The sequence below is a fragment of the Anas acuta genome, chromosome 3 (genome assembly GCF_963932015.1).
Source record: "Anas acuta chromosome 3, bAnaAcu1.1, whole genome shotgun sequence".
NCBI classification, from domain to species: Eukaryota; Metazoa; Chordata; class Aves; order Anseriformes; family Anatidae; genus Anas; species Anas acuta.
In genome coordinates this window covers 15,574,229-15,601,612 of record NC_088981.1, presented here as the reverse complement: position 1 = coordinate 15,601,612, position 27,384 = coordinate 15,574,229, and the positions used below count along the sequence as shown (strand labels likewise).

Sequence of the window (27,384 nt, the reverse complement as noted above, 5' to 3'; positions counted from 1 at the left end):
AATAAAATGACTCATAATAGTTAAGAATGGAAAACACCCTGAAATTCCCAGGTCCCGACAGCAACAGCCATAGAGATTTCAAAAATGACCTTACAGCAAATGCAAGGCAAGGCAAATGCCGAATGACCATTTACTTGTTAGGTTCCTGCCTCCTTCATCGTTATCATTTTGCATGGATATGATGATAACAGACTGTCTGTCCATTTTATTAGAATATTCAAAAGCATGTTTGTGAAAGAGCCCAAAATCTCTTCTGGACACCATGCTACGACCTGAGAAACCGATCTTTAATTGTATTCAGATTTAGCTGTAGCATGTTAGACACTTACATGAATTTCTTGAGAAATACAAACCCATTCTGGAGAAACAAGCGTGCCAACACAAACATGTTCTGTTAATTTTATAGTCAATCTCGACTTACAAAATCGAGACAAATGGATATCACTTATTCTAAATAGGGTGCGTTGTAATAGCTGACTCTCAGCATATAATTTAAAGTCAGGTGTATCCCATGAAAAGGTGGCAAATACACTGTCTAGTTTCCAGAACACAGAGAACAAGAGAAGCATTTAAATGTGATGTCCCCTTCACCTAGCTCTCAGATGTTCTGCAATTAGAATCTAATTTAGCCCACAGATTCAGGGAAAGCCCCTAAGACACCTGTGCTCTCAGGGTATTATCTTTAAGTGATAAAGAAACAAACAAACAAACAAACAAACAAACAAAATAAAACCCAAACTCATGGCAGAACTATTCTGTATTATACTCAAGTCCTAAGAACTTCAGCTGCCAATTGCCATATCACAGAGCTACTCAGCTCTGTATCTAACAATATCATTAGCCTCTGGTTCAATCTTCTGCCAATATACAAGGACTATCGCATAGACATTTCTTTGGTATGTGTGCTCATTCATTATTTATACTCCATAATCACAGAGATACATCTGTTCCAGTAGAAGTATTTTGGACAATCTTTGTGTCAATTGCTTGTGTGAGATGCCTGTGTCATCAAACGTATAGGTCTATGAGACATGGCTATGACAACATGTGCTTAACTGTGGAGCTCGAATACAGTTGCAATTTAGTATTAAAGTTATGTAATTAATCACAGATTAGTTATGCTTTCCTAAGGCTGGCCAGAAAGAACTGGGTTTGACTGGGAAGGATTCATTATAGATATTTGTCTACAGCAGACTATGTCTTCCAAACTGCTTCTGGGTCTCAGGAATTGCTGACTATTCCCAGCAGTGTGAATAGCTTTGAAACCATGGACCGGTAGGCCAATAGCTAGTAGATCATCTTATATCCATATGTAACAACACGATTTATGATGAAAATCCTGAAGGGAAGGCTCCCTCTGGTAAAATGCCTTTTTTAAATGCCTTTTTTTTTTTTTTTTTAAGGGTCAGCATTGGGCAAATTCCCTCTGACAGCGTAAAGCATAGTGTTATTCACAGAAAAGTGATTTTGAAAATCCTTCACAATAAATGGTGATTATTGTGGTTTTAGAAAGTCAGCTAGCTTTTTCTGATATACTTTCCTAGACTGGTAAATTGTACTTCCTTTGCTACTAAAGGAAAAAAAAATAGAAAATTAAGAAAATTGTTTTTCTTATTATGAAATATGGTTATGAATATAGCTGTGAGAAAGGTGTTGTGTACACACACACAACCATCTGATTTGAACTGAAACAGATTTTATTTCAGGTAAGGAAGAAAAGGTTGCTTCAAATTAAATGCTTTGTTCTCAGATCACTATAATTGCTTATAAACACTGGGCAATCCTGACATGAAAATTTAGAACATTTTATTTAGAAAACACTGAAATTAATATTTTGACATTACTAAACCCAATTTCTTGTTATTCTGTTATTCTGTTTCGCCTTTGGCCATAATTATCAGTTCACTTTGACCCAAATTAATAAGTCCTTTGGTTTCTTCCCATAAATGCATTCTTAGCAAATCTATATTTCATTCTGTAATTGTTAACTAAATTTACAAGAGCAGCCAATTCACAGTAGTAGCTGGAGTTGCTATTGTGGTGCAGTACCATAGCCACAAAAGCAAACAGGCATTCAAAAGAGCAAAATAAAACAAAATTTTGAAACAGAGAAGATAAGAAAACCATAGAATCACAGAATCATAGAAACACAAGGTTGGAAAGGACCTACAAGATCATCTAGTCCAACTGTCCTCCTATCACCAATACTACCCACTAAGCTACCAAATCAGATCTCGTAGCACCTTGTCCAGGCGCTTCTTGAACACCATGAGGCATGGTGACTCCACCAGCTCCCTGGGCAGGCCATTCCAGTGCCTGACCAATCTGACAGAAAAAGTTTTTACTGATATATAATTTAAATCTCCCCAGGCTCAACTTGTGGCCATTCCCTTAAGTCCTACCATTAGTTATCTGAGAAAAGAGGCCGATGCCCTCCTCATCACAACCTCCCTTCAGGAAGTTGTAGAGTGCAATGAGGTCTTCCCTGAGCTTCCTCTTCTCCAAACTAAACAACCCCAGCTCTCTCAGCCGCTCCTCACAGGATTTGTGCTCCACACCCCTCACCAGTTTTGTTGCCCATCTCAGGACATGCTCCAGGGCCTCTATGTCTTTCTTCTAGTGAGGGGTCCAAAACTGAACAGTACTCAAGGTGTGACCTCACCACAGCAGAATACAGGGGGATGATCACCTCCCTGCTCCTGCTGGCTACACTATTCCTGATACAAGCCAGAATGTCCTTGGCCTTCTTGGCCACCTGGGCACACTGCTGACTCATGTTCAGCCAAGCATTGATCAACACTCCCAGGTCCCTGTCCTCTTCACAGTCTTCTAGCCATTCTGACCCAAGCCTATAGCATTGCATGGGGTTATTGTGGTCTCTTGAGGTCCCTTCCAACCCCTACTATTCTGTGATATTGGACAGGCCCTCCCTTTGGGTCACGCTCTCTGCCTGGGGGAGACCATGGTAAAAACTGCAGTCACAGAGACTGCCAGCAGACAGGATGGTCTCAGAAGGGAGGAGGGACAGAACCCCTGTGCCCCACCACAGGAACTCCAACAGCCACCACTGCAGCACGCTGCGGGCGGTTGTAACGCACTGGGTGCTGCTCCCCATGCCTTTCAGGCACCGTGTGGCACCGCTCTCCTGGGGCTGTTTCTAGTCAGGTCTGGGTGCCATCGCCATGGCTCTGGCAGCACCCCCTCCTTTCAGCCGCTCTCCGAGAGCCAGCTCGTGTGGCCGGCCTGGTTGTGCCACTGTCCTGGGCCGCCCCTGGTGAGGCATGGCCCCAATCCCCCCACAACGCGGGGTTGGGTGCTGCGGCTGTGCCGAGGGGGCTGGCCTTAACATAAGGAGCAGAAAGGATGTGCATTGGGTGAAATCGGGTTAGTCTATTGATCAGGAAATCTAACTGCACAGTCAGCAGTTTTCTCATTCCTGTTTAATGTGACTGGAAATTATGCTGCATCCAAGTTAGGATAATCGGAAATCACTATCCAAAAAATAAGCCAAGGTGAAATATTAAAGTTCTTCAGGCAGATGCAGGGGGATGGCAAACATTAAATGAGCTTAACATCAAATTTAGTTAAGATAGGTGGAACATACAAATGCATCACAGATCTGGACATTTCAGTCAGCTATCAAAAAATTATAGTATGATATTTCTAATCATAGGGCTACCCTTCAGCAATTGACAGAATGAGAAAGGGGGAAAGCAGGACAAACATTTAACCAAAGGCAGAAATTGCACTACCACTGCACTCAGAGAAACAGCAAGAGAGGAACTTTGCAGTCACACACACACACAAAAACACTTTGACAAGAATCCAAAAGCATGTGTGTACTGAAATTTAAACCCATGTTTCTGAAAATCATCCAGCCCTAATCTAATCATATAATCATTCAGATTGGAAAAGATCTCCATAATCATCTAGTCCAACCTTTAATCCAGTACTAAAGTCCACCACTAAACCATGCTACTAAATTCTACGTCTCCACGTTTCTTGAAGAGCTCCAGGGATGTTGACTCAACCACTTCCCTGGGCAGCCTATCCTAATGCCACACAAACCTTTCAGAAAAGAAGTTTCACCTGATATCCAACCTAAACCTCCCCTGGCACAACTTGAGGCCATTTCCATTCATGTTATCCCTTGTTGAAGATCTTCAAATATCTAGGATTTAAAAAAAAAATCTCCCCCTATAATCCAGAAACAGACAGCAACCTTTAAAAGGGTAGCTATCCTCCACAACTACCCATCCCACCTTTTTCCCTTTTATGTCTCTCTCATTTCACATCTGCTCAGATAAAAACTGAAGGTGGATTGGCCCAGACAATAGTCCTGAATATTGTCAGAGAATCATGCAAAAGAAACATTGTAGGTTGTAGTCATCAACCAGGATCGTGTCTGAATTTCATACAGCTCTAGAACAAATTGCAGAAACTGGCTGTGGAAATCCAATGGAGCACTGAGATATGATACTTCTGCAAGATGTCTACTTTGACTGCTGATGAAGCAACACTAGAGAACCATGTGTGTTGCACCAGCTGGAAGACCCTTCACAAGAGAGTTGAACTCTGAGCAGCTCCAGAGACGCAGGACTGAGTTCAGGCTTCCTACAAATCCCACACAGTCTTGCAGCAAGCTCTTTTGAAAAAGTTGCTTGCTAGAAGTATCAACTGGGGTGCCGACAGGCATCCTGCCAGCAGATAACACAACACTGACTGTTAATTGGCCTCAAGACGATCCTCTGTGCCATTATCTGCAGCAGTTAGATGGGGTTGTGGGAAGTCTACGTAGGCAATGAAACAGGAAAATCCTGAAACCCTGACCAGAACTTCCTCTCAGAAAATTTTCACCCTGTATTTTTAGATGCTGATCAAAACCAAGCAATGTGCAATGTCTTGTACTCAAACACTCCAACCAGAACTGTAATTCAGAATATATTCTTTCCTTGTTGAGAGAGGAAAATTGATTAGTTGGTATGCTTTAGGCAACCATTATTTGTTTGTTTGTTTGTTTGTTTTGGAAATCCAGTGTATTTAAGAATAGCAAACTTACTAATTAAGCTGCTAATCTTGCTTCTATTCTTAATAAAAAATAATAATTAAAAAAAGCAACAACCAAAATTAGAAGAGATAAGCCTTTGCTTATGTACAGTGGTGTGGATACATTAAAATTTATGCAGGAAAAAATACTAATCAGAAAACAAGCACAAAGCAAAAAGAATATTCTTTCTAGCATTGAACTGAAAGCTAATGAGCCCTCACTCATGCAAATGACATCAAATTTGTTTCAACTTGTACAACGGCAAAATGTCCTCCATCAAAAACAGGAGCAATTGGCAAATTTGTTGGTTAATCAGTACTGCCAAACACTATTGTCAGTCACTAAAACAGCAACAGCAGCAGGACATCTTAATTGGGTGCAGCAGCATTTGCCAAACTGTGTTGTCTTATATCACTTTTAGAACTGAACTGGTCGTGATATCTTTTAATAGAGTGCCATTAATCCCTTCAGAGCAGTATAAACTTTGGTCAAATGCGTTATAGTCTTCTGGACAGGCCTGTGTCTTTTCTATAAGTTACCTCAGTCTATGAAGAAAGTAGTTTAAAAAGGATGTAAGTGAAGAATACCTAACCTGATGGAACAGCATGGAAATATAAAATAAAGGTATGGCTAGACACTTTCATGATGGAAGGAGAGGAGAAGAAATGGACGATGAAAATGGGGAGGATGGATTTCAAAAGCAATGCTATGGAATAAAAGAGCCATAAAATATTACTAAAGGAAAGGAAATTAAAGAAACTTAAGGAAACTGAAGACCAACAGTAGTCTTGGAAGATCCAGTAATAACATAAGTCAAGGAATTCTGTACCCTCTCTGATGAAACAACTGAAAATGCCTTCAAATGTAGGTTGTGTATGGATTGCTTGAAAAAACTCAGAAAGTTTTAGTTTTTGTCACAGAAAAAAATCGACCTCCAGTAATCCGATCCCAAGGAAATCACTCTGTTTTCTGTATCAATCTATGTTCAGTGTAAATAAATTCTGTGTGCCAATATCCTCAGAACTCAATTGCAGTTCGTCCTTGTTGTAACCATGTTGTATTTTCGTGAAGAAACAGAACAGACAAGAAAAAGAAAATATTTTCAAACTTGTAATTTATGTATTATATATATATATATGTATTCCATTCTGCTACATACTGCTCAGACATTAACTGAAACATGCTTCTCCCCAGCTTCTACCATCTTATTTCAGCTACCATTTGTCAAGCACTGTAAAAGTTGGAAAACAGGAGGAAACAGGAATATCTGAAAGATCATAGGACATATTTCATTCAGTATCTTCCAAACTATTTTCCCAAGAGTTTAACACTTCTCAGAGATATATCTAACCTAAAGCCATGAATCATGGCTAAGAGCCAGAACTGTCACTCTTTCATAACATATTAGCATACAAATTGTTGTCTTTTTTTTTTTTTTTTTCAGACAATGCCTGCTATAGTAATTTCACTTGAGATCCATATTTTCATTTTTATATTTAATTCTAAATTATCTCCAAGAAATTATCTGAAAGATGGTATTTCACCCGTGGAATATTTATCTATTTATTTATTTATTTTAATCAGTTTAACTGTTGGACCACTACCCAAACACCAACTTAAAAAAACAAATCCTAAATACCAATAATTGGAACAGAGAATGGCTTATCCAATTTCCTGTTCCACCATCAAAATGAAAAAAACTTTTACTGTTAAATCAGAACCATCATTTCTGTAATAGCAAATAGGCAACCTGGAATACCTTTCACTTAGATCTCTGGATTTGCTGCTTTTTATTAATAGTATAAACACTTATACCAACTGCTAACAGATAACGTGCACATTTGTAAGTTACCCTTCATAGCTCAGTAGCAGTACTCAGTGAGAAAGGGTTTGCATGTCTGAAAAAACTGTTGCCTTTAACAATGAATAAAATAAGTAATAAGGTAATCTTCAGTGCATGACATTTGCATAAAATTAAATATGGGCCCAATCAAGGAAACTCTGTATTAACACAAGTGGTCATGTTGAAGTAACCAGCATCCGCTACATAAATAATATAGCATAGTTTGCATTTTTAAGTGAAGACATGTTAATTTGGTTGGTTGGTTCTTCAACTAATATCTGAGCACCTTTTGGTTTACACTTGGAACACTTCTACTAAATTCAAACATTTTAATAACCTTTTGTAATTAAAAGAACACAGATAACCGATTCCTCAGAAATGTTTTACCCAATCTGTTGGAGATCGATTTGGGAGTCACTTTGTAGCTTTTGTCAAAGCCTTTTCCTCTCCCTCCCCCCTTCCCCCCCCCCCAAAAAAAAAATCAAACCAAACCAAACCAAACAACAAAAAAGTCCAATAAAAAACAATGAAAACAAGGAATAAACTCACAATTTCAAGCGTTGATAACTGTATTTTTTCACTTCCAGTAATAACTTGAATTTATGCTTTTAAATTAATTAGGAAATGCTATCATCATGAACTGCATATTGCTCCAGACTCTTTCACTACTTAATTAGCTACTAAAACACTGCAAAGGAGCGTTAAAAGAGGAGCAAAATGATCAATTCTCTACACATCCCCCACCCTTTTACACACAAAAGTTTGTGTAAGCACTTACCTGCTGGGTAGCGTTCAATAACTGGCCAGTTGTCCACCTGTAATGTGGCATTGCCACCACTTCTCGTGAAACGTACTACATGGTATTTTCCGTCATTAATGATTGCGTTGATCTCTTCGATAGAGATGTCATCAGTTCCAACATTAAATTTAACTCCAATTTTTCCCTGGTGCTGCATATTAAAAAAATAAAGTAAAATAAAGGGGGAGAAGGGAAGGAGAAAAAGAAGAACTAATTAAGAGTTGTTTTAGCAAGACAGTGTGTCATATAGGAAAAGATTTCTAACAACATCTTCCCTCCTCACATTTAACTTCTGAAGGCTTGCATGTGGCAATGACAAGCCTCCTGACAGTTCAATACGTCCAGGACGTTGCTTTGATGGATAATTGATATTCCAAATGAGTTATTTCACCAAATTGAGTTCTCTCTTTTTCCAAGACCAAGACAAGGAGGGGGGAAGGAAGATGAAAGCTTGTTTTCTTTCTTTGCCCCCCTCCCTCACCTCCAAGAGAATTAAACACCTTTCTTTCCTTTTAGGGTTTCAAAATGGAAAGCATCAGAGTGTCACTTGGAAACTTGGAAGAAGTATGAGGATTTGCATTTCGTGTTTTTTTTTTTTTTTTTTTTTCCCCCCCAGTGGAGAAAGTCTTTTCATCACATTGTACTAACTCCAAATCATTAAGACAAGGATGTACCAAGTGACAAATGGAGTTTCCTGATCTGAGCTAGACAGGAATGAAAGGCATTTGTGAAACAGACAGCGTCTTGTTCTCACTGATGAGCAAGACTCATTCTTCTGCTGAGATTAGCCTGTAAACTCCTGTGTGTGAGAGCGCATCCAGCTAAGGAGACTTCACAACATTCATACCCAGGACTAAGGCTGTTCGTTTTCCAGAGAATTGAGATATTGGCATGTCTTCATTTTTAATTATTAAAGTGAACATGTGAATAGGACATTTAGAGTTTAACAAAGACTTTTAAAGAGTATTAAAAGTTTAACTTAAGGGTTTCATGGTTTTTATTCTCCTCTAGAAGCTATTGTATTCCTGAATAAGGATGTTTATTAAATTAAGGAGAAAAAGAAAGAACTGCACAGCATGACATTAGGGGGTTGTGCATAATAAGTGGCAATCTTATGTGAGATTTCATGTTGCTCGTACTGATACTTTTCTTAAAAGTTAAAAAAACCCTTAATGTTTTTACACTACCATGTGCAACACAATGAAACATTTCACTTCATACCTCTTGGTATGAATACCTCTTTGATCTTTCCAGACTCAGCTTCACCTCTCCAGCAAAGCTTTTCTGTCTGCTCCCTCTTTCTCTTACTATCCTGGCAACACACCTCATAGTAGCTTCTCACCTCTGGAGGTCTCCCAGGTAGTTAACTCAGGAGTTCTTCCACTTTAATTTATTTTTAAATATCTGACTGCAACTTCCAGTACTACATGCATTTTCCATTTACACAGTTAAGCAGCTGCTGAACACCTCTGTAGAAAGTTCCGCAATCCTGTGGAAACTCTTGCCATACTAAGTTGTACTTTTCTTCATGTTGCTATTACCTCTTCAGCTATGATTTTTTTTTTTTTTACAAACTATAAAAGGACCATTTTATATTGACATTTGCAGAATGAGCCTGAAAAACTAATTTTTAAATTTATTTACTTTCTCAGTTGCTTAATCAAGTTCTAAACATACCTGTTCTCTCCTTGTGGTTTGTCTTGGCATTTCACTATTGACTTTCTCTATCTCCTACTTTTCCATGTCTATAAGGTGTAAGTGAGGGATCTGCCTCACCTAGCATATGAACTCCCCTTCTTCTGCCTCAGGTGTGAGTTGCAGAGCAATCTCCCAGTTATCCGGGGAGAATAACCATAGCTTTTCTTTATTGCAGCTGGTTCAACTATGGTTTAGAATAGATTTCAACACTTTTCTCCCATGGATGCAATAGCTTACTTGCTTCACCTGTTTCTTTCATATGCTTATATAGAGAAATATATACAAAGAAATACAACATTGTTTTGGCCCTAATGCCATCTCTTCTTTTGAAAATATATGAAATGCAGAAAAATGGCATGCTAATGATAATGACATATGCACCCTTTCACAACACTTACAAGAAATCAAAGGCATTGAGGATTAAAAAAAAGCCGACTAATTTCACAGTGATTCATAATTATACTATTCATAACCTACACTTTGCATACCTGCTTTTCTATTTGCTATATATATGTCTATACATATATATATATACATATTCTTTTAGATGAAAAAATGACAAAGGAAAAAAAACAGAACACCTTTCAGTGAATAGGACAGGTGCAGGCAAAATGAAGTGGCATAAAAGGTGAATATATTATCACCTTTTCCAAAATAAGATAATGTGGTGCTGCACTGTAAATAGCTAGGCACTTTCGAGTGAAATTAATGTTTTACAGACACAAGTGCAGACCTTTATTTAACCTTACTTGATGCATACATACCTGCAAGTGAAAAAGTAAGTTTCCCTGACTTCCTTACATTTGTGCAGAAGCACTGTGCACAGCGCACAAAGCACACAGCTGCATTAGCAAAGTATATTAATCTAATAGCTGATAATATACTGTAGAGATTATTTTTGATTGTATTCCTAATCTATTTGTGTAGCCGAGAATGTGAAAAACTCTAAGGGAGACGTTTCTTCCCCCCCCCCCCCTTTTTTTTTTAATACCTCTTTAGCATCTATAGGAATTTACGTAACCTCATATAAAACAAGGAAGCAAATCTGAGTTTCAAGTTTAAGTCTTAATAATAAGACTTACAAATATTTAGGTTTGGCCTCTGACTATCATGCTAAACATGATATGGAATAGAACTCCATTGTGCATGGTACTTTAAAACCTCAATACACAATTATTATTGTGGATCAGCTGAAGTACAGTAACCTGTTGAGATAACCTGATCTCAGCCCCATGATATTTAATATAATTAGAAAGGACTGCCTTTTTTAAAACTGAAACATACTGAATTACTATTTCCACTTCTTAACCTTTGTAAGCCTCAGTTACATAGTACAGTAGTAGAAATACCATTTCCTTTATCACTTGTTCATCCATAATAATCTTTTAGTTAGTCTTCCAATCAGAAATGGTCTCAGACAAATGCTCAGTCTGAGTTTCCCTCTTAGCACCCTCATGATGGGTACTACAGGAATGTTTGTGTATTACCAAATATCAGAGTAAGTCAGCATTACTGTTGAATGATATTGTCCTTGCCTGTGACCTGAAATAGCAGAGCATTTCACACTCATGTTTCTAGGGGTTTATTTTTGCCCTCTAGAAAAGACGATCATTTCATAGCTCCCTGGTAAAAATCAGATCTGTTCATAGGGTCTGTAGAAGTCTACCAGACTGTTTACAGCTCAGTCTGGTTTCATTTTTCTCCCAGTTGAGAGAGAACATAGTAATGGAATCAACTAATTTTCTACTGTGTCTTTATCTAATCTGAACCAGAACAGCCAAAACAGCGTAGACATGTAGGAAATGGGAAAGTCTCCAATTTTCTCTTTGATAGGGGATAGAGAGAGGACACTTTCAGGAGATGTAAAAAAACATTTCAAGAAACAGTGTAAATGTTCTCTGTCTCTGAAACTTTAAACTTCAAACCAGAAAACACTATGAATATTGCTTGCAAGCATCACACCACCACCACTCCCCCAGGACAAAGCAGCAGAGGAACCTCTGATTCACCTACCAGAGAAACTAAGCAACACTGAGCCCCAAACAGCAGTTCTTCAGAAAAACAAAACTTTCAGTTTGCAGGTGTTTTGTGCTTGTGGCTCTCCTGAGATCAGGGTTAACTTTCTTTCTACAGCATCACCCAGGAAGATGAGCACACTTGGTGTTACCTCAAGTAACCCTACACGTTAATGCAACACATAACATAGGCTTTGCCTACAGTTCAACCTCTGCAGTCCAGCCACTTGTAGGAATCCAAACTCACAGGGTGAAGCTTAATATGTTAATGGCTTTAAGTTAGCTTCACATGACCCAGCAATGCACGCTTGCAGCCCAGAAAATCAACCACATCCTGGGCTACACCAAAAGAAGCGTGGCAGCAGGTCAAGGGAGGTGATTCTCCCCCTCTACTCTACTCTCCGGAGACCCCACCTGGAGTACTGTGTTCAGCTTTAGGGCCCTCAATATCAGGAAGACATGGACCTATTAGAGTGAGTCCAGAGGACAGCCATAAATATTATCAAGGAGCTGGAGCACCTCTCCTACAAAGACGGGCTGAGAACCATTCTATGATAAAAGTGTGAGACTAGTTAGATAGAAAGATAGGACTTAGAGGTGGAGGTCCAATTCTATATTCTCAATGAGCTCTGAAATGTTAATAGTTTTGATTACTCAGACAGTATAGGTGCACGCCTATGTACCAGTCACGTCAATGTATTTTGTCTTCAAAAGCACTGGTAGCTACTATTGTACTCTAGCAAATTTTCAGGAATTGAATGCTTTAAATTCTTCTACCTTGGCTTTAACAAGATTCTGACAGCACTGTAAATGCTGATAAACCTGAGAACCAAGTGAGAAAGGTGAAATGCAAAGCAAGCCAGCAACTGACAGTGCAATTTGTTTCCTGCCAGACCCTGCTCCTGTGCTACCGATCTGCCAACTCCAAAAGCAATAAAAGTTACAGCAGTATAAAATACACATATATACATCTCCAGAATAATGATATTTTCTATGGCATTGTCAGGGTTTTGCTGCTCTCTGTAGTAATAATTCTGGAATCAGTCAAACAGCTATGTGCAAATTTGGCACAACAGAAGTTTTAGAAGAGACCACAGACAACCTAAGCTCATAATACTTACAACCTTTAACCACTTCCAAAGAAAAGTAATAAAACTGTGACTCCCCCAGGTGAACAAATAGAGGAAAAAAACAAAACAAAACAAAACATTCATTCCTGCCAGCTTGTATCTTATAAAATCACTGCCCAGAGGCACAACTTTCTGGTGAATGCAGTTAACAAAATCTTAGAACTAACTGATGGCTTACTTTGATTTTATTAAGGAATAAATTTATTGAGTTCAACTGAGAAAACTGAGACCAATTTCACTGAAATATAATCAGAGGCCAATATTCTATATTATAGAAATGCATGCAGAATCATTAAAATAATTATAGTATGAATCCTCTAGGGACATGTCTATGTACAAATAGTACTCTTTTCTCAGGAAGTGAGGAGGGGGATGTATATAAGGGACAGAAGTGCAAGATTAATTGAGTAACTACATATGTTTTAGCCAAGTGATCCTATAGTATTGCTTATTAACATCTATTATCTTCCAGAGGAAACGTTTCCTGGGGAAGGGCTTAGGAAATGTTGTCATGGTTTTGCCTGGGAAAGTTAATTTTCTTCATAGATGCTGCCTTTTTTTTTTTTTATTATTTTTGATAAAAAAATCTGGCAATAACACACCGATGCTTTAGTTATTGCTGAGCAGTACTTACACAGAGCTAATTAATGACTTTTCAGCTTGTTGTGCTGCCCTGCCAGTGAGGAGGTTGGGGGTGCCCAACGAGCTGGGAGGGGACACAGCCAGGACAGCTGACCCAGACCAACCAAAGGGACATTCCTACCATGTGGTGTCACACTCAGCAATAAAAGCTGAGGTAAAGGAAGAAAAAGAAGGAAAGGGGGGACATTCGGAGCAATGGCATTTGTCTCCTCAAGAAACCATTACGCATGATGAGCCCTGCCTTCCTGGGAGCGAACAGAGATAATAATCAACCTAATTTTCATCAGCGGTAATAAAATATTTCAGTCTACTGCAAGAAAGTTTTTGGTCTACTGAAGGAAAACTTACTATAGGCATAGACATTCCTGCATCTTCCCTCATCCTGAGTACTTACAGTGGTGTTTTGTCTCTTTATGAGCTCAGAAAGGTAACTATTTCCTGTGATGAATTACAGCTTTCAGCATATCACTGCTTGAAATACTGTAGAAAACATAGGAGGGGCTTGAAAACTCTATCATACAGCTATCAGGAAAAGTTATCAGTTCTAGGTTGGCACTTCAAGCAAGGAGGAAAGGTTTTTGCTAATGTTTGGTAGGGTGCATCCACTCTGTATTCAGTCTTTTATGGATTGGTATCTGACAAGACTAAAGCTGTTCAGTTTCTCCTTCTTCTCCCAAAAGCTGTAAATACTTAGCTATGGTGGAGGCAAAAAATTCTTTTCCTTTTCCTGATTGCTAAGTGAAGAGACTGACCTATTCCCCATGCTCCTTCTTTCCAGTTCTCAACATTGATTTGCATCTTTCCTCATATTTGCTTATTTCTTAAACCCATAGCTCTGCAGTCCTTGGGATATGAGAAAGTCTCACTTTTCATTTTAAAATAAGTTCCTAGTTCTAATAACTGTACAGAAAAGCTTAGAACCCAAAGCCTTATGGGCTACTGCAAGAGAAGGCTAATAGAAAGAACTGAAAATCTGTTAAATCCCATGATTTTAAACTAAATGCTTTACTTTTTTTTTTTTTTTCTTTTCTTTTTCTCTCTCTCTAGTTGGAGGCATGACACCATGCAATTGACAAATAATTTCATTACTTTCATATCAAATCTGAGCAACATGCAGCAAAGTGGTGCTTCCTTTCAATTCACTCTCCTAGCAATTTTGACTGCTCCTCCTTTATCACTGGACCCTACTTCTAGAAAGATTTGTTCTCCTTTACTTGGCTCTCAGCATCCTGCTTCCTAACAGTGGAACTAGAGGGATGGATGGAAAATACTTTCTAAACTACTCTACAAGACCTTATCTACAGTTGACTGGTCTGGTTGCACAGCTTTCAAGGCCTTGGGGAAGAGTCTGTTACACAGTGTGCTTGCATTTAGAATTTTTTCTCATGACTTCAGGATTTGAGCTATGGCTGGAATCCCAAATGCTACCAGTGGATTCCTGCAACAAGCACAGTGCAGTCTGTGGTACCCATTCACACACACCACTCTAATTTATCTCAGCAACAAAACACTGTCTACTACTACACTTAGTCACTACTCAAACTATTCAGAGAGGAAAAATGCTGTCTGCAGAACCACCAATGTTACCAGTATTTCCTGCAGCATCTGTACATGCTCACCTAAGTGAAAACCATAGTGCACATTTTTCATCTAGCAGTGACAATACAAGGCACTTCAAAAACAGATCTTTAATCATAAATATACATGAGCAAGCCCTTTTTCCCCCTCCCCTAATTTTGGAGTCCTCAATCCATTGTTTAATGTATTTTGTTAAAAGGAGAGAGAGAATTTGCAATATATCTTGTTCTAACAAGATATATTTATTCAAAAGCTCTGTAAGATCATCTCATAAACCTTTAAATGATCTCAGTCACATGCCATTAAGGTAAATATATTTTCTAAATTAATACAGAAAAAATAATAATAATAAAAAAGTTTACCTGATACCCTTGGTTGATATATAAAAAATAGCACCATCAGCATAACAATATTATGTATACAAATACATACAGATGCCACCAGAGGTACTTCACTTTTAAATGTTGTTCTGTAAAAATTAAGAAACTTTGTGCCTTAAAGCAATGACCCTCACAAGACGTAAGTGAAATACAAGTCCAACATCATACTAATTTACAACTGAGGCATACGTTAAAAAAAAATAAAATCTATAAAAGGCTTACTAAGTGGAGGAAGTGACACATGACTTTATTTATTTATTTTGTCACAAAATGTCATATATCCACAGAATAAAAATCCTCTCAATAATGTATTACGGACTGCCATGCCCACCATCTTGGCATTTCAGAACAGGAAGAAGCTAGTCTTTACTGCTATGACATAATGACTTGTATCACTTTCTGCTTTAAAATATCACTTTCTGCTCAGTCAGTTTAAATCCCTGGTGATTGGAAAAAGGGAAACCACTCCCATTTTTGAAAAAGGGTAGGAAGGAGGACTCGGGGAACTATAGACCGCTGAACCTCACCTCTGTACCTTGCAAGAACATGGAAAAGATCCTCCTGGTGGCAATGTTATGACACATGCAGGACAGGGAGGTGATCCAAGACAGCCAATGTAGCTTCACCAAGGACAAATCATGCCTGACCAATTTGGTGGCCTTCTATGATAGAGTGACTGCATCAGTTGACAAGGGAAGACTTGTCATCTACATGGACTTCTGTAAGAGCTTTTGGTACGGTCCCACTCAACATTCTAATTTCTAAATTAGAAAAAATATGGATTTGAAGGGTGGACCATCCAGTGGATAAGGAAGTGGCTTAATGGCTTTACCCAGAGAGTGGTGGTCAATGATTCTTTGTCTAGGTGGAGGCTGGTGAGGAGTGGTGTCCCTCACGGGTCTGTATTGAGAACGGTGCTTTTCAATATCTTCATCAATGAAATACACGATTGGATTGAGTGCAACCTCAGCAGGTTTGCAGATGATACCAAGCTGAGTGGTACAGCTGATACCACAGAAGGAAGAGACGGTGCTATGCAAAGGGACCTGGACAGGCTGAAGAAGGGGGCCCATGTGAACCTAATGAGGTTCTACAAAGACAAGTACAAGGTGATGGACGTGGGTGAGGGCAATCCCAGACATGAGTACAGGCTGGGAGAAGAACTCATTGAGAGCAGCCCTGCAGAGAAGGACTTGGGGGTTCTGATAGACAAAAGGCTTGATGTGAGCCAGCAGTATGTGCTTGCAGTCCAGAAGACTGCATCCTGGGCTGCATCAACAAAGGCGTAACCAGCAGGTAGAGGGAGGTAATTGTGCCTCTCCATTGCTCTGCCCTTGTGAGGCCCCACCTTGAGTACTGCATTCAACTCTGGGACCTCCAGCACGAGAAAGATGTGGACCTGTTAAAGCAAGTCTAGAAGAGGGCCACAAAGATGATCAGAGGGCTGGAGCACCTCTCCTACAAAGAAAGGCTGAGAGAGCTGGGACTGTTCAGCCTGGAGAAGAGAAGGCTGTAGGGAGACGTCATTGCAGCCTTTCAGTACTTAATGGGGGCTTATAAAAAGGATGGAGCACTCTTTACTTGGGTGGATAATGATAGGACTAGGGGGAATGGTCTTAAACTAAAAGAGGATAGATTTAGATTAGCCATTAGGAGGAAATTCTTCACTGTAAGGGTAGGGAGTCACTGGAACAGGTTTCCCAGAGAAGCTGTGGATGCCCCATCGTTGGATGGGGCCTTGGCCAGCCTGATCTAGTGGGTGGCATCCCTGCCTATGGCCAGGGGGTTGGAGTTGGATGATCTTTAAGGTCCTTTCCAACCCGAGCCATTCTATGATTCTATAGTGCTATATAATTGTTGTCACAAATTGCTCTAAATATTGTTACAGCCATTTGATTTACACACAAAACTCAGTAAGCAGGAATGTAGAAATATGTAGAAATATGTAGAAATCTGCAATTCTGACACTGCATTTTCAATTCCCAGACCACGCTGTTTTTGTTTAGATTTAAACATCATAATTCTTACTGCTATATATCATAGCAGTATTATTCCAACTTATTCTGATGATGAATTACTGGGATGATACAATTACCCTAACAACCAGCCCCCCAAAATGCAATAGTTAGGGAAGACATATGGTATAGAGCCCGCAGCAGCAGCATACTGCATCTTATTATCCACTCAGCATCATTACTGCAGTACACAAAATCAAATTTTTCTGACAATATGTAATAAGGAACAATTTAAGTAGTCAGCTCTTAATGTGGTACTTTCTGTCAAAACAAACTTGTAGCACAGAAATGCCTTAACCTTACTAACATCTCACCCAAGAATTCCCAATTGTGGTGAGTTGGTATGGATGGGTTGAAGAGACTACACATGCTGTTATGCCAAACAGAGCCTCATTTGAAGGGAAAGAAAGCCTGGCCAAGGTAACTCACGTGTCTTGACTTTGCTCTTGCACACTTATTTTACATGCAGACAGGCACCTGTGAGCCTGTACACCTCAAATATAATATGCTCAGCCTAAGAAATGACAACTATTTGGGAGCTCTAGCTACTCAAAGATAAACTGCTTCTCCCCTCACATATGTCAGCATGTGTTTGCAGATAAGCATTAAAGTGAAAATTAGGCTTGGTTTTCATCTTTTTATAGAGTTTTTATACTGAGAAAATTAACATAGCTTTCCCAGGACTGGATACAGTTGTCTGAAAATGTAAAGATACTCAAGGGGGGGTGTGGGGGGGGAACAAAACCATAACACCTTGATGTCAGAATAATTTAATCTGCACTAGAAGCTATGTAGCTTTAAAGATATTGATTTCTGTGCTTAGAAAAGCTTCAGAGAATTCTTCCAATAATTTGTGTGTCTGAAACAAATCCAAAATCAGAGTCAGTAGGAGGCACAACTGGGACCAGAAGCAATTAATCAGCAAATTCTCAAGCAGGCTTTCATGCTAAATGATTAATAGCCATATGATCAACAACACACATGCTCCTGAAAACACAAGTAATAATTTTTTTGAGAATCTGGGTCAAAGAGTTTTTCCATATAAAAAACAAAAAATTGTGTTAGACACCCAACTCCTACTGAGCTGTAATGAAAACTGAATTCCTGCCTATGATTCATGCCTTTAAAAGCTTCACATTAATATGAATCATAATTTTGAATATATCCACAGACCACTGACACTGGGACAATTTAATCACTTTTGTTTAAATGTGGGCTTTGCATTCTTTTATTCTTCGGTTTGCCTGTATAGAAATACATTTGCAGAGGTGTTTCCTATCCCTTCTCTTGGTTTAGGGTCTCCAACTGGAAAAAAACTGGTACTAATTTATCTCGGTGGCTAAGTGATTTGAAAGTTTCACACCTAAACAGTGAACCCAGATTAATATTTTCGCCTCTTACTTGAAAAATAATAAAAAATGTGATAGTTTCAGTTCAGAAACTTACTGTACATCTGAAACAATACATACCTGCAGAAATTCAAAAGTTCAGGAGAAACTATAGAACAACACTGAACGCTGGTCTATGAAACACACATAGCGAAGTGAAAAGGCTTTTCGCAAGAAAACATAGGTCAGCTATGTAACAGATAGCAGAGCTACATATAAGGGCCGGTACTACACGCAGAAAGGCAAATCCTGGCCGTTGTCTCATTTTCTGAGCTCTCCTGTCTTTTCCTGTAACCAGCTTTCTCTCTCTTACCATCAAGTGTAGAGTCATCCTATAGCAAGCTTTAATACTATGTATTAAATACGTTACATTAGTCGTCTCTTTTATCTTTTTGTCACCTTGAAAATCTTTCAGAATCAAAAGCAATTTGACAATTTCCCTGCATGCTGTGCTGAGATGTGCAATGCAGAGTAGCCTATTACCAATGCTACAACAGAGGATCTTACTTCTTTTGATCACTTAATGCAGCAGAGCATGTAAAAACCTTACACTGACTACATGGAGCACATGAAGTGATCAAACACTACCAGTTGACTGGACTGTGAAATCCAACTTGTAGCTGGAAGGGGAAAGCAAAAGCTGATAGCTGTCTCCGCATTTTCCTCTGCTACTGCTGCTAACAGTCCCCTAGGTTTGAATGAGATTGCTTTGGCATCTTTAAAACAAAACAAACGAAAACAAAGACACATGTAAAACAAAACAAAAACCAACCAACCAACCAAACAAACAAAAAACACTCTGTGGAAAAGAAGTGCCATGAAGTAATAAAACAGCTGTGTAAAGGAAATCAACAGCTTCCTACGAGGGAGAAATATTTGAAGGAAGCATCACAAAATAGCATGAGCAGTTTTAACAATGTGTTCTTCAACATGTATGAAGCTTGAAAATGAACTTGTATGTCAAACAAACCTGCCAGATACTTGAAAAGGCTAACCTCAAGCAAACCAGACAAAAGTAAACCAGTTCACCCATGGCACAGGAGTTTTGCATGCACCAGAGTTTAGTACTGTCATGTTCTGGATATCTCTCCAATGAAGGGAACAGTCAATTTTGCTGCTTCGCTGGAATGATCAACATCAGGTTGAATGATGGCCAAATACATTATTTGTTTTCATGAACACAATGGTATGAAAAAAAAAAAGAAACAAAACAACAACAAAAACTATCAGTATATAAATAATTGCTTTACACCACATAAAGCAACAGCCACTAGCAGCTAAAATTGTAAAATGCATCATTATCTTCAATTTGCATATAGAAATTAAATAATGTCATACTTTTAGTTAAAAATTCATCACTTCTTATATAATTTACAATAGACTTGCAATATTATTGGAAATTGTCACTTTTTAAATGAGGTCTTTGTTAGGCAACAACAGTCAACTTTTGAGTATGTTACTCTAACCTCACTGACAGTGTATTCCTGTTTGCTGCCCTTAGTGCATCTTCTTTTGTCCCTTTGTGCTTTTGATATGCCTGGCAGGTGTTTATCTCTGAAAATTAAAAGTAACTCCACTGAAGACAGCGCCATTTCAGAAGTAGTGAAATCATAATACCAGATCTCTCATTAGAGTTACTCATCACTTTTTTCAGAGGTTCTGCCTCCTACTGCTATTCTCATGTTCTCCTAGTACCTCAGCCGTTCCAAAATACAATGGAGCTGGCTAGCATATCTATGACTTGTGTCATGCAAATCTTTGATTATTGTGAAAAGCTTTGCTACTGTTTGGTTAGATTCTAAGCCTTAGCAAATACATCAGGGCAGCAGTGAATCATAGGATCATCTAGGTTCGAAAAGATCATCAACTCCAACCATCACCTAACACTGTCAAGTCTACCACTAAACCATGTCCGTAAGCATCACATCCGCACATCTCTTAAATACCTCCATGGATGGCAATTCTACCATTCCCCTGGGCAGCCTGTTCCCATGCCTAGCCACCCTTTTTTGAGGAAATTCTTCCTGATATCTAATCTAAACCTCCCTGATGTAATTTGAGGCTGTTTCCTCACGTTCTCTCACCTGTCACCTGAGAAAACAGACCAACACCCACTTCACTACAACCTTCTTTCAGGTAATTATAGAGAGATGAGGTCTCTCCTCAGTTTCCTTTTCTCAAGACTAAACAACTCAACTAAACAAAAGAGAATGAGCATCTGTAAAAGGGAGGACAGAAAACACAGGTGCACTCATGATGGGGATTCACTGACCTGTTGGAACAAGTGTTAAACTTCACATTTATTATTAAAAAAAAAAAAAAAAAAAAAAGAGCAGGGTAAAAATTGCGTGTCTGAAGTAGCCTTCTAGGTAGCTTACTTTTGGTGCTCTGCAGCAGATGACCTAATGTCTTGCTGACTGTGCTAACATTAGAGGTGAGATTTCCACATGTGAGCTAACCACTCTTGAGCAATTTTTTTAAAGAGCATGAGACTCAGAATGTCTTTGGTGTAGCATCGGGCAAGGTAGGTGTGTATGCCTGCATGTGTAGCTGGACACACGTACAGCCCTTCAGACATTCTTCACTAAATGTGTAAACTTTAGGGCTATAAAAAGCAAAATGTATTCTCATTTTCTTCTATTTTATTTCTTCCAAATAGTTCTTTGCCCACAAATGGTCCAATTAAGCAGTAGTATCATTAGAAAACATCATACACATGTTTTTTTCTGATCTGAAGTGAGGCTAGCTTCTTGCTATTTCTGCTTGGCCTGTACAATTGCTATCATTTCCTGGCTCTTTCCCCATAACACAGGGCATTTGTAACTGATAGATCTCCCCAGTAAGCATTCTTCTATTTCCTCTGGCAGCTCTGCTCCTCCTGGGGACTGCTCAGGCAAAGCATTGTGCAAGTAGTACTGTGCCCATTCTGCTGTGAAGAATCTTCATAAACTCCAGCAACGGAACATACCACAAACAAGGAAACAACTGGAGCTGCTCTTCCATTATGCTTTGCTTCTTATATTACAGGTGTACTTATTTTGCCTCTTAAATAAATATAATTATTTTCTGTGCTGTGTCCTGCAGTCAAAAACTAAACTGAAAGAAGAAAGAAAGGCATTGACTATCAAAAAACCTTTTCCACTTTTTTTTTTTCACCTATTTAAATACATCATGATCTATACAAGTATGTAGATGCCTCCGTGTAGGTATGTTTATATATATGTGTGTGTGTATTCTATGTACACGTGTTTTATGTATACACACACACACACAAATGATGAGGTGAGACATCACATCCTACTGCACACACTCCATACAGAAGGGTTGAAAATGCAAAACAGCATAACATATTTGCTAATACCACCCAGTGAATCGTGTTCAGGTATTATGATGATGAGCAGAGTAGGAAAAACATGGTAAACCAGATTCTAATAGAATGATTATATTTAGTACAACTATTTGTAATCACCTCAATGCACAGACTGTCTTCTCTTTTACTGATCGACGTGTTTTTATTTATAAGCAACAGGTGACAGAGGTATGACATTTGCAGATGCATAGTCTTAAGCTTTGTAATTTTACTCTTTGAGTAATTTAACTAATGCTGTTCTAATTTAAAATGTTCTCAGTGCATCGTTTTCAGTGCTGATGGATGCTTGCCTCCTGCAGAATTCTATCAATTAAATGACTTATTCTAACCATAAAGATAAAATAATGCTTTGTTTATTGTTAACAGAGAGACTAAACTATAATAAGGACTCATGAGTAATTACCTATCAGGAGGAATTGACCTTAATTAGGGTCAAATTCTATGGCAGACAGCTTAATTTATTCTTTAATTTCTGTGTGCGAACACATTTCTCTCTACAGAACAATTGATTCAGAGCTCAATTCAAACTCTTCAATTGGATTTTTTTTTTTTAATAATAAAAATGGTATCTTTTGAAACCAGCATAACTGCTGAGAGTAAGACCCAACTGCCTTAGGTAAGTAAAATTAATGTTTACTGTTTCTTACTCTTAATCCTGTTGAAATGATTCTTGCACAGATGAAACTACTAGAGGCATTGGGGCAGTTTTTGCATCTTTAACCTAGTTCAGGTGCTGATACCAGTGCAAGACTGGGGCGCATCACCAGACAGACAAATATCCAGACAGTCACCCTATGCTGCCTTATCTCTTCAGTGATCTTCCACTGTTTGAAGTGAATGATTTTAAAACAGCTTAGCTATGTTGACAGAGCTAATTGTCACATCTTTGACTGAAGCAGAGGCAGACCTTTAAGTTGGTTAGCAATAAATAAGATAGTAAGAAGTAAGAAGCAGTAAACTAAAACAGTGTGTAATAACACTGTACATCTAGCACAGACAACCCCACCCATACATGTATGAGGAGCAGCTGTGGCTTTAAAGAAAAAAAATCTGTAGCTGGCTGCCAAACTGGTCTAAGAAGCTGGGTAAATACTCCAGAAAACTTGAGCTATGTGCTGTCACAGCTGGATGTGCATCTCTACACACCCCAAGGGAGGAGGGTAGCAGGATTCTGTTCCTTCTTGTGTATCCTCATAAAAATTATTTCTAAAGATTAATTTCCTAAAATAAAATAAAATAAAGCAAACAATAAAAAAATAAAAAAAAAACAGAAAACACCATCACCACCTGACTTACAGCTAAAATGACTCCAATTGGAAACGTAACATGGATTCATTGTTTGAAACTACAAAATTCACACTGCCTACTACGTTTACCTTTATCACTTTGTACTTATTAGTAGAAAAGATTCTAGCTTGACTCTTAGTAACTGGGACTGAGAAAAAACAGGAAACAAAGGATGTAAACATTTTTTCTGTTCTATAGGTCAATGAAACAATATGAAGCCCCAGAACGCAAGTTGTTCAGAACTGGCCTATGGTCCAATAGAGTGGGTTTCTGTGAATATAAAAATAAATATACGAAAAGAAAAAAAAAAAAAAAAAAAAGGAAAAATACCCATAGCCAAGAGGTATGAAGCACTTAATACCTTCACAGTTTTACAATAAGGGAATATACTCAAAAGCTAATACATTGAGGTAAATCTTCCATATCTAGTACCCAAGCCTTGTTTGTATTATTCTGGTTGGAAAATGGACCTAAAGTTTGTTGGATAGAGAAGCAAACAAAAAGTAATGGTAGCAGTGATCTACAGAGAACATAAACATTTAGTTTGCAATTTGCAATCTATGATTTTATTTTTTTTTTCTGGCCATTTGTAATCTGTTGATTATAAATCCATGGTATGAGCTAGATTCCATTAGTAGTGAAACACTTTTATATCATGCTTACAGCCCATAAAAGCCATTAAAAACAAAACAGAATAAAAAAACAAAACAAAACAAACAAACAAACAAAAAAAAACAAAACAACAAAAAAACAACAACAACAACAACAAAAAAAAAAAAAAAAAAAAAAAAAAAAACAAGGCAAAACTGGGCAACTCTTTACTCAGAAAGACTGAGAGTTGATTTAGGAAACGCTATACTTCTGTCCCATACAGCGTCACTGCAGGGTAGAGTACCTCCCCATCCAGCAAGTCCAGGAGGTCCCACTCAGTGATTCCCAGCAAGCCACCGCCTTTCATAACCATTCTGCAAGTAAAGTAGATCTTAAATATTGTTTCTATACACCCTCCTCACCACCCCACCAACGAGATGGTGGTGATGGTGGTAGGGCTTCTGGCCAAACTGACGTTTTCAGGTTCCCTTCATTCTCCTCCTCTTTCTGTGACACAAGTCTGATAAAATGAAAGAGTAAACCCATTACACATCTCCCTTGCTCCTGGAGAAAATCTATACAAAGGGGAACTGTAGCATGAAGGGCTGGGTCGGCAGAGCATGACAGTGACTTCGAGGATCTTCAAAAACACATCGATAATTAAAATATCAACACACTACATACAGTGTTATAGTATTTCCTACACAGTGTGGTCAAGGAGCTTTCCTACATATCAGTGGCATGAGATTATGAAATTAAGGCTTGCTCTCTACTTGCCCTCTTTCTTTCTTAGATGTTTTCTAATTCACATATGCCCTCCAAAAGCACCTCCAAATGTATTTTCTAAAGAGTGTATGGCAAAACATGCGGACATAAAAATTACTACACATAAAAATTGTTTTCTGCCCCCCTTTGGCAATCATTATAGCAACATTATTGTTGGTAACAATTTGTTTTGCTTTGAAAAACAAATAAGTACAAAATAACAGAAGCAAACATAGAGAAAATAATGCAGAAATATGTACTGAATGATTGTACAGGCTTTCAAAATTATTTTATACTATGTAGAGTTGAGAAGAATAATTTAATGTGGATGTTTGCTGCAAAAATATTTTATACCTTCTTACTAACACCAGAACAATCTCAGTGAACAGTTCTAACTAACCCAGTGAGCCAAATCATAAAGCTTCAGGCTATCATGAAAAACTATTGATTTAAAAAACAAAACAAAGCAAAAAAAAAAAAAAAAAAAACCACAAAAAACACACACAACACTTTCTTCAGCTGCATATTTATATTGATACGTGACAAAAAATGTGCAAGTGGCATTTGGCAGCATCACTGTTGTGGGAAAAGTCAAGATTGAAACCTCTCTAGTTAAGCCACTTAGAAGTTTAATGTGGTCAGCTTCAAACTGCTCCATCCAATCTTGGATCAAATAAAACACAACAGCAAGACGAAATGAGCGGGATTTTTTTTTTTATTTTATTTTTTATTGCTGGGAAACAGACTCCTAACAACCAACCATGTGGATTTATTTTATTTTTTTAAAGTCAGCTCATTTATCCCATGTCAGTACATGACTGAAACCTCCCTTCCCTTCCAGATAACACTCTGCACTAAGGGGATGTGATCCTCACTTGCTTTGGCTGACACATCTTCGTTCCCTCCAAGCAGTACTATTTCAAAAAGCCAGTGCTGCGAGAAGAGGGAGTGCAGGAATCTCTCTATTCTGGCTTTATTACCAAAGTTGTGGCGTGCCCAGTTCTTTAAGCTTTGGTACATTTGAGCAATTCCTGGATGGATGTCAGCTGTTCACACCAGGAAGAGCCAGATAGGAAGATGTTCCACATTTTTGAGAGATGATGAAGCACATCTTCTGACAGAAAATGAAGCACCATGACCTGTATTCATTAGATATCAGACCAGATTTTTGTTCTTCCCTCCTAAATATGGTATACTGAGAAACACTGTGCAGCTACAGTGGTTTTGTCCTCAAGTTCTTCTTCAATAGTAACTGAGGTTCAGAGCTGCTCCCTCTCTTTATACCCCAGCCCAACCCTTATAAAATACTTGTTTTATAGTTAGATATAGTTAGATATAATGTTTTATATAACGGGTTCAGAGCCCAGTCCAGAAAATTTGGATGCTGCTGATTTGTATCTGCAACAAACCAGCTCTGCCTCCCACATTCACACAACCACAGAAATGTATGGCAGCAAAGCAGCCACAATGAAAGCTGTTCCTCAGTCAGGTTGTCTGTGACCTTCCCAGACAAGAGTTATAGCTGCAAAATGATGATCATACTTGTCTCTGATTGAAGAAGGGATATCATAAGGCTGCTCTACATGTTGCTCCTCCCTTCCCTAAATGTAATCCTGTTTATTTTTGCTCTTCCTAACTGTGGAAATAGGAACTCATTCCCATCAGATCTTGGATCCTCTATTCACCATCATGTGGGACAACCCATCAGTCAATCTCTGCCTGATTCTCTGGGTTGACAGAAAATTTTTGAGGTTGAAGTTGTGCCTGCAGTACAGGTTGGGCCACTCTCGCCTGAAAACAAAAGCTAGAAACAAGAGGTAATAAACTTCTAGCAGTGACTGCCATACTCAAATGAAAAGCTGCTAGCAGCTGGTGGAGCACAGAACACTGCAAACCATCTTTACTACTGCTCTTACTCATACGAAGAGGTTGATTACATCTACCCATCGTATATTTACATTTCTGGCTGGCTGAGCAGTGGCTTGAACTTAACTTCTTATCTTAAACATTCTACCGAGAAAACAAGAGTTGTGAAGGTCCCAGAAGGACAAACTGATCACAGTTTCTAAAACTGAGGAAGGGAATTCAAGTAAATATTTCTTTTGCTGCTCATATAGCAAAATGAGCTACTGAAATTATATTACCAGAGTTTCTACATAAATGAAGCAAAATATAAAAGGACTGTGCATTTAGCAGTGCCTGATCATTCAGGTAAAGCTCACATGGGAGTAAAGCAAGTCTGGATAGAGCCACACAGCAGCTGAAAGGATAAAAAAAATTCATTGCAATTCAAAGGTTACACAATTTCTTTCCTGACCTTCATGTTGGAGCACATTGCCTAAAAGATAATAAAGACAGGAAGCTCCAAAGAGTCTCCGAGCTTTCTATTGCTCTCCCGAATGCCTGGAGAGGCTGTAAATTGCTCCATTTTCCAGCTGCTGCTCGTACCACATCCCACGGGTGGGACGGAGCAAGTCCCATGTTTAATTTAATATTGTCATTCTTGGAAACAACTGCAGCAATCTTTCCACTTTCCAGAGTTGTAGTCTGGAGAATTTCTCTGAGTTTGCTACCAGCAGAAAAGCTGTGTCATTGAAAGGGCCTAAGAGGGGAAAGTGCACTTACCTGACTTCCCCACTAAGAATGGTCTTGCTGCTTTTACCTCTGTTACACATTACAAAGGGAAACAAAACAAAACAAAACAAAACAAACAACAAAAAAAAACACAGTATAATAAAACACCACCAAAAAATCAACAGTGTCATAGGCTTCCAGAGCTGTTTCAGAATCTCTTTTCCTCAGCTCATCATTTGTACAACAGTGATAATGTATACAA

The 27,384-nt window shown here is 38.5% G+C and overlaps 1 protein-coding gene across 40 annotated transcripts in view; it reads right to left on the bottom strand.

Moving 5' to 3' along the window:
• Window positions 1-27,384, bottom strand: part of NRXN1 (neurexin 1) — a 703,785-nt gene that overhangs the window by 110,676 nt on the left and 565,725 nt on the right. For all 40 annotated transcript variants that reach the window (XM_068675787.1, XM_068675785.1, XM_068675788.1 and 37 more), the window contains one exon: window positions 7,669-7,840. In XM_068675787.1, coding sequence (XP_068531888.1) covers window positions 7,669-7,840 — 172 coding nt within the window. The remainder of the gene's footprint in view (window positions 1-7,668; window positions 7,841-27,384) is intronic.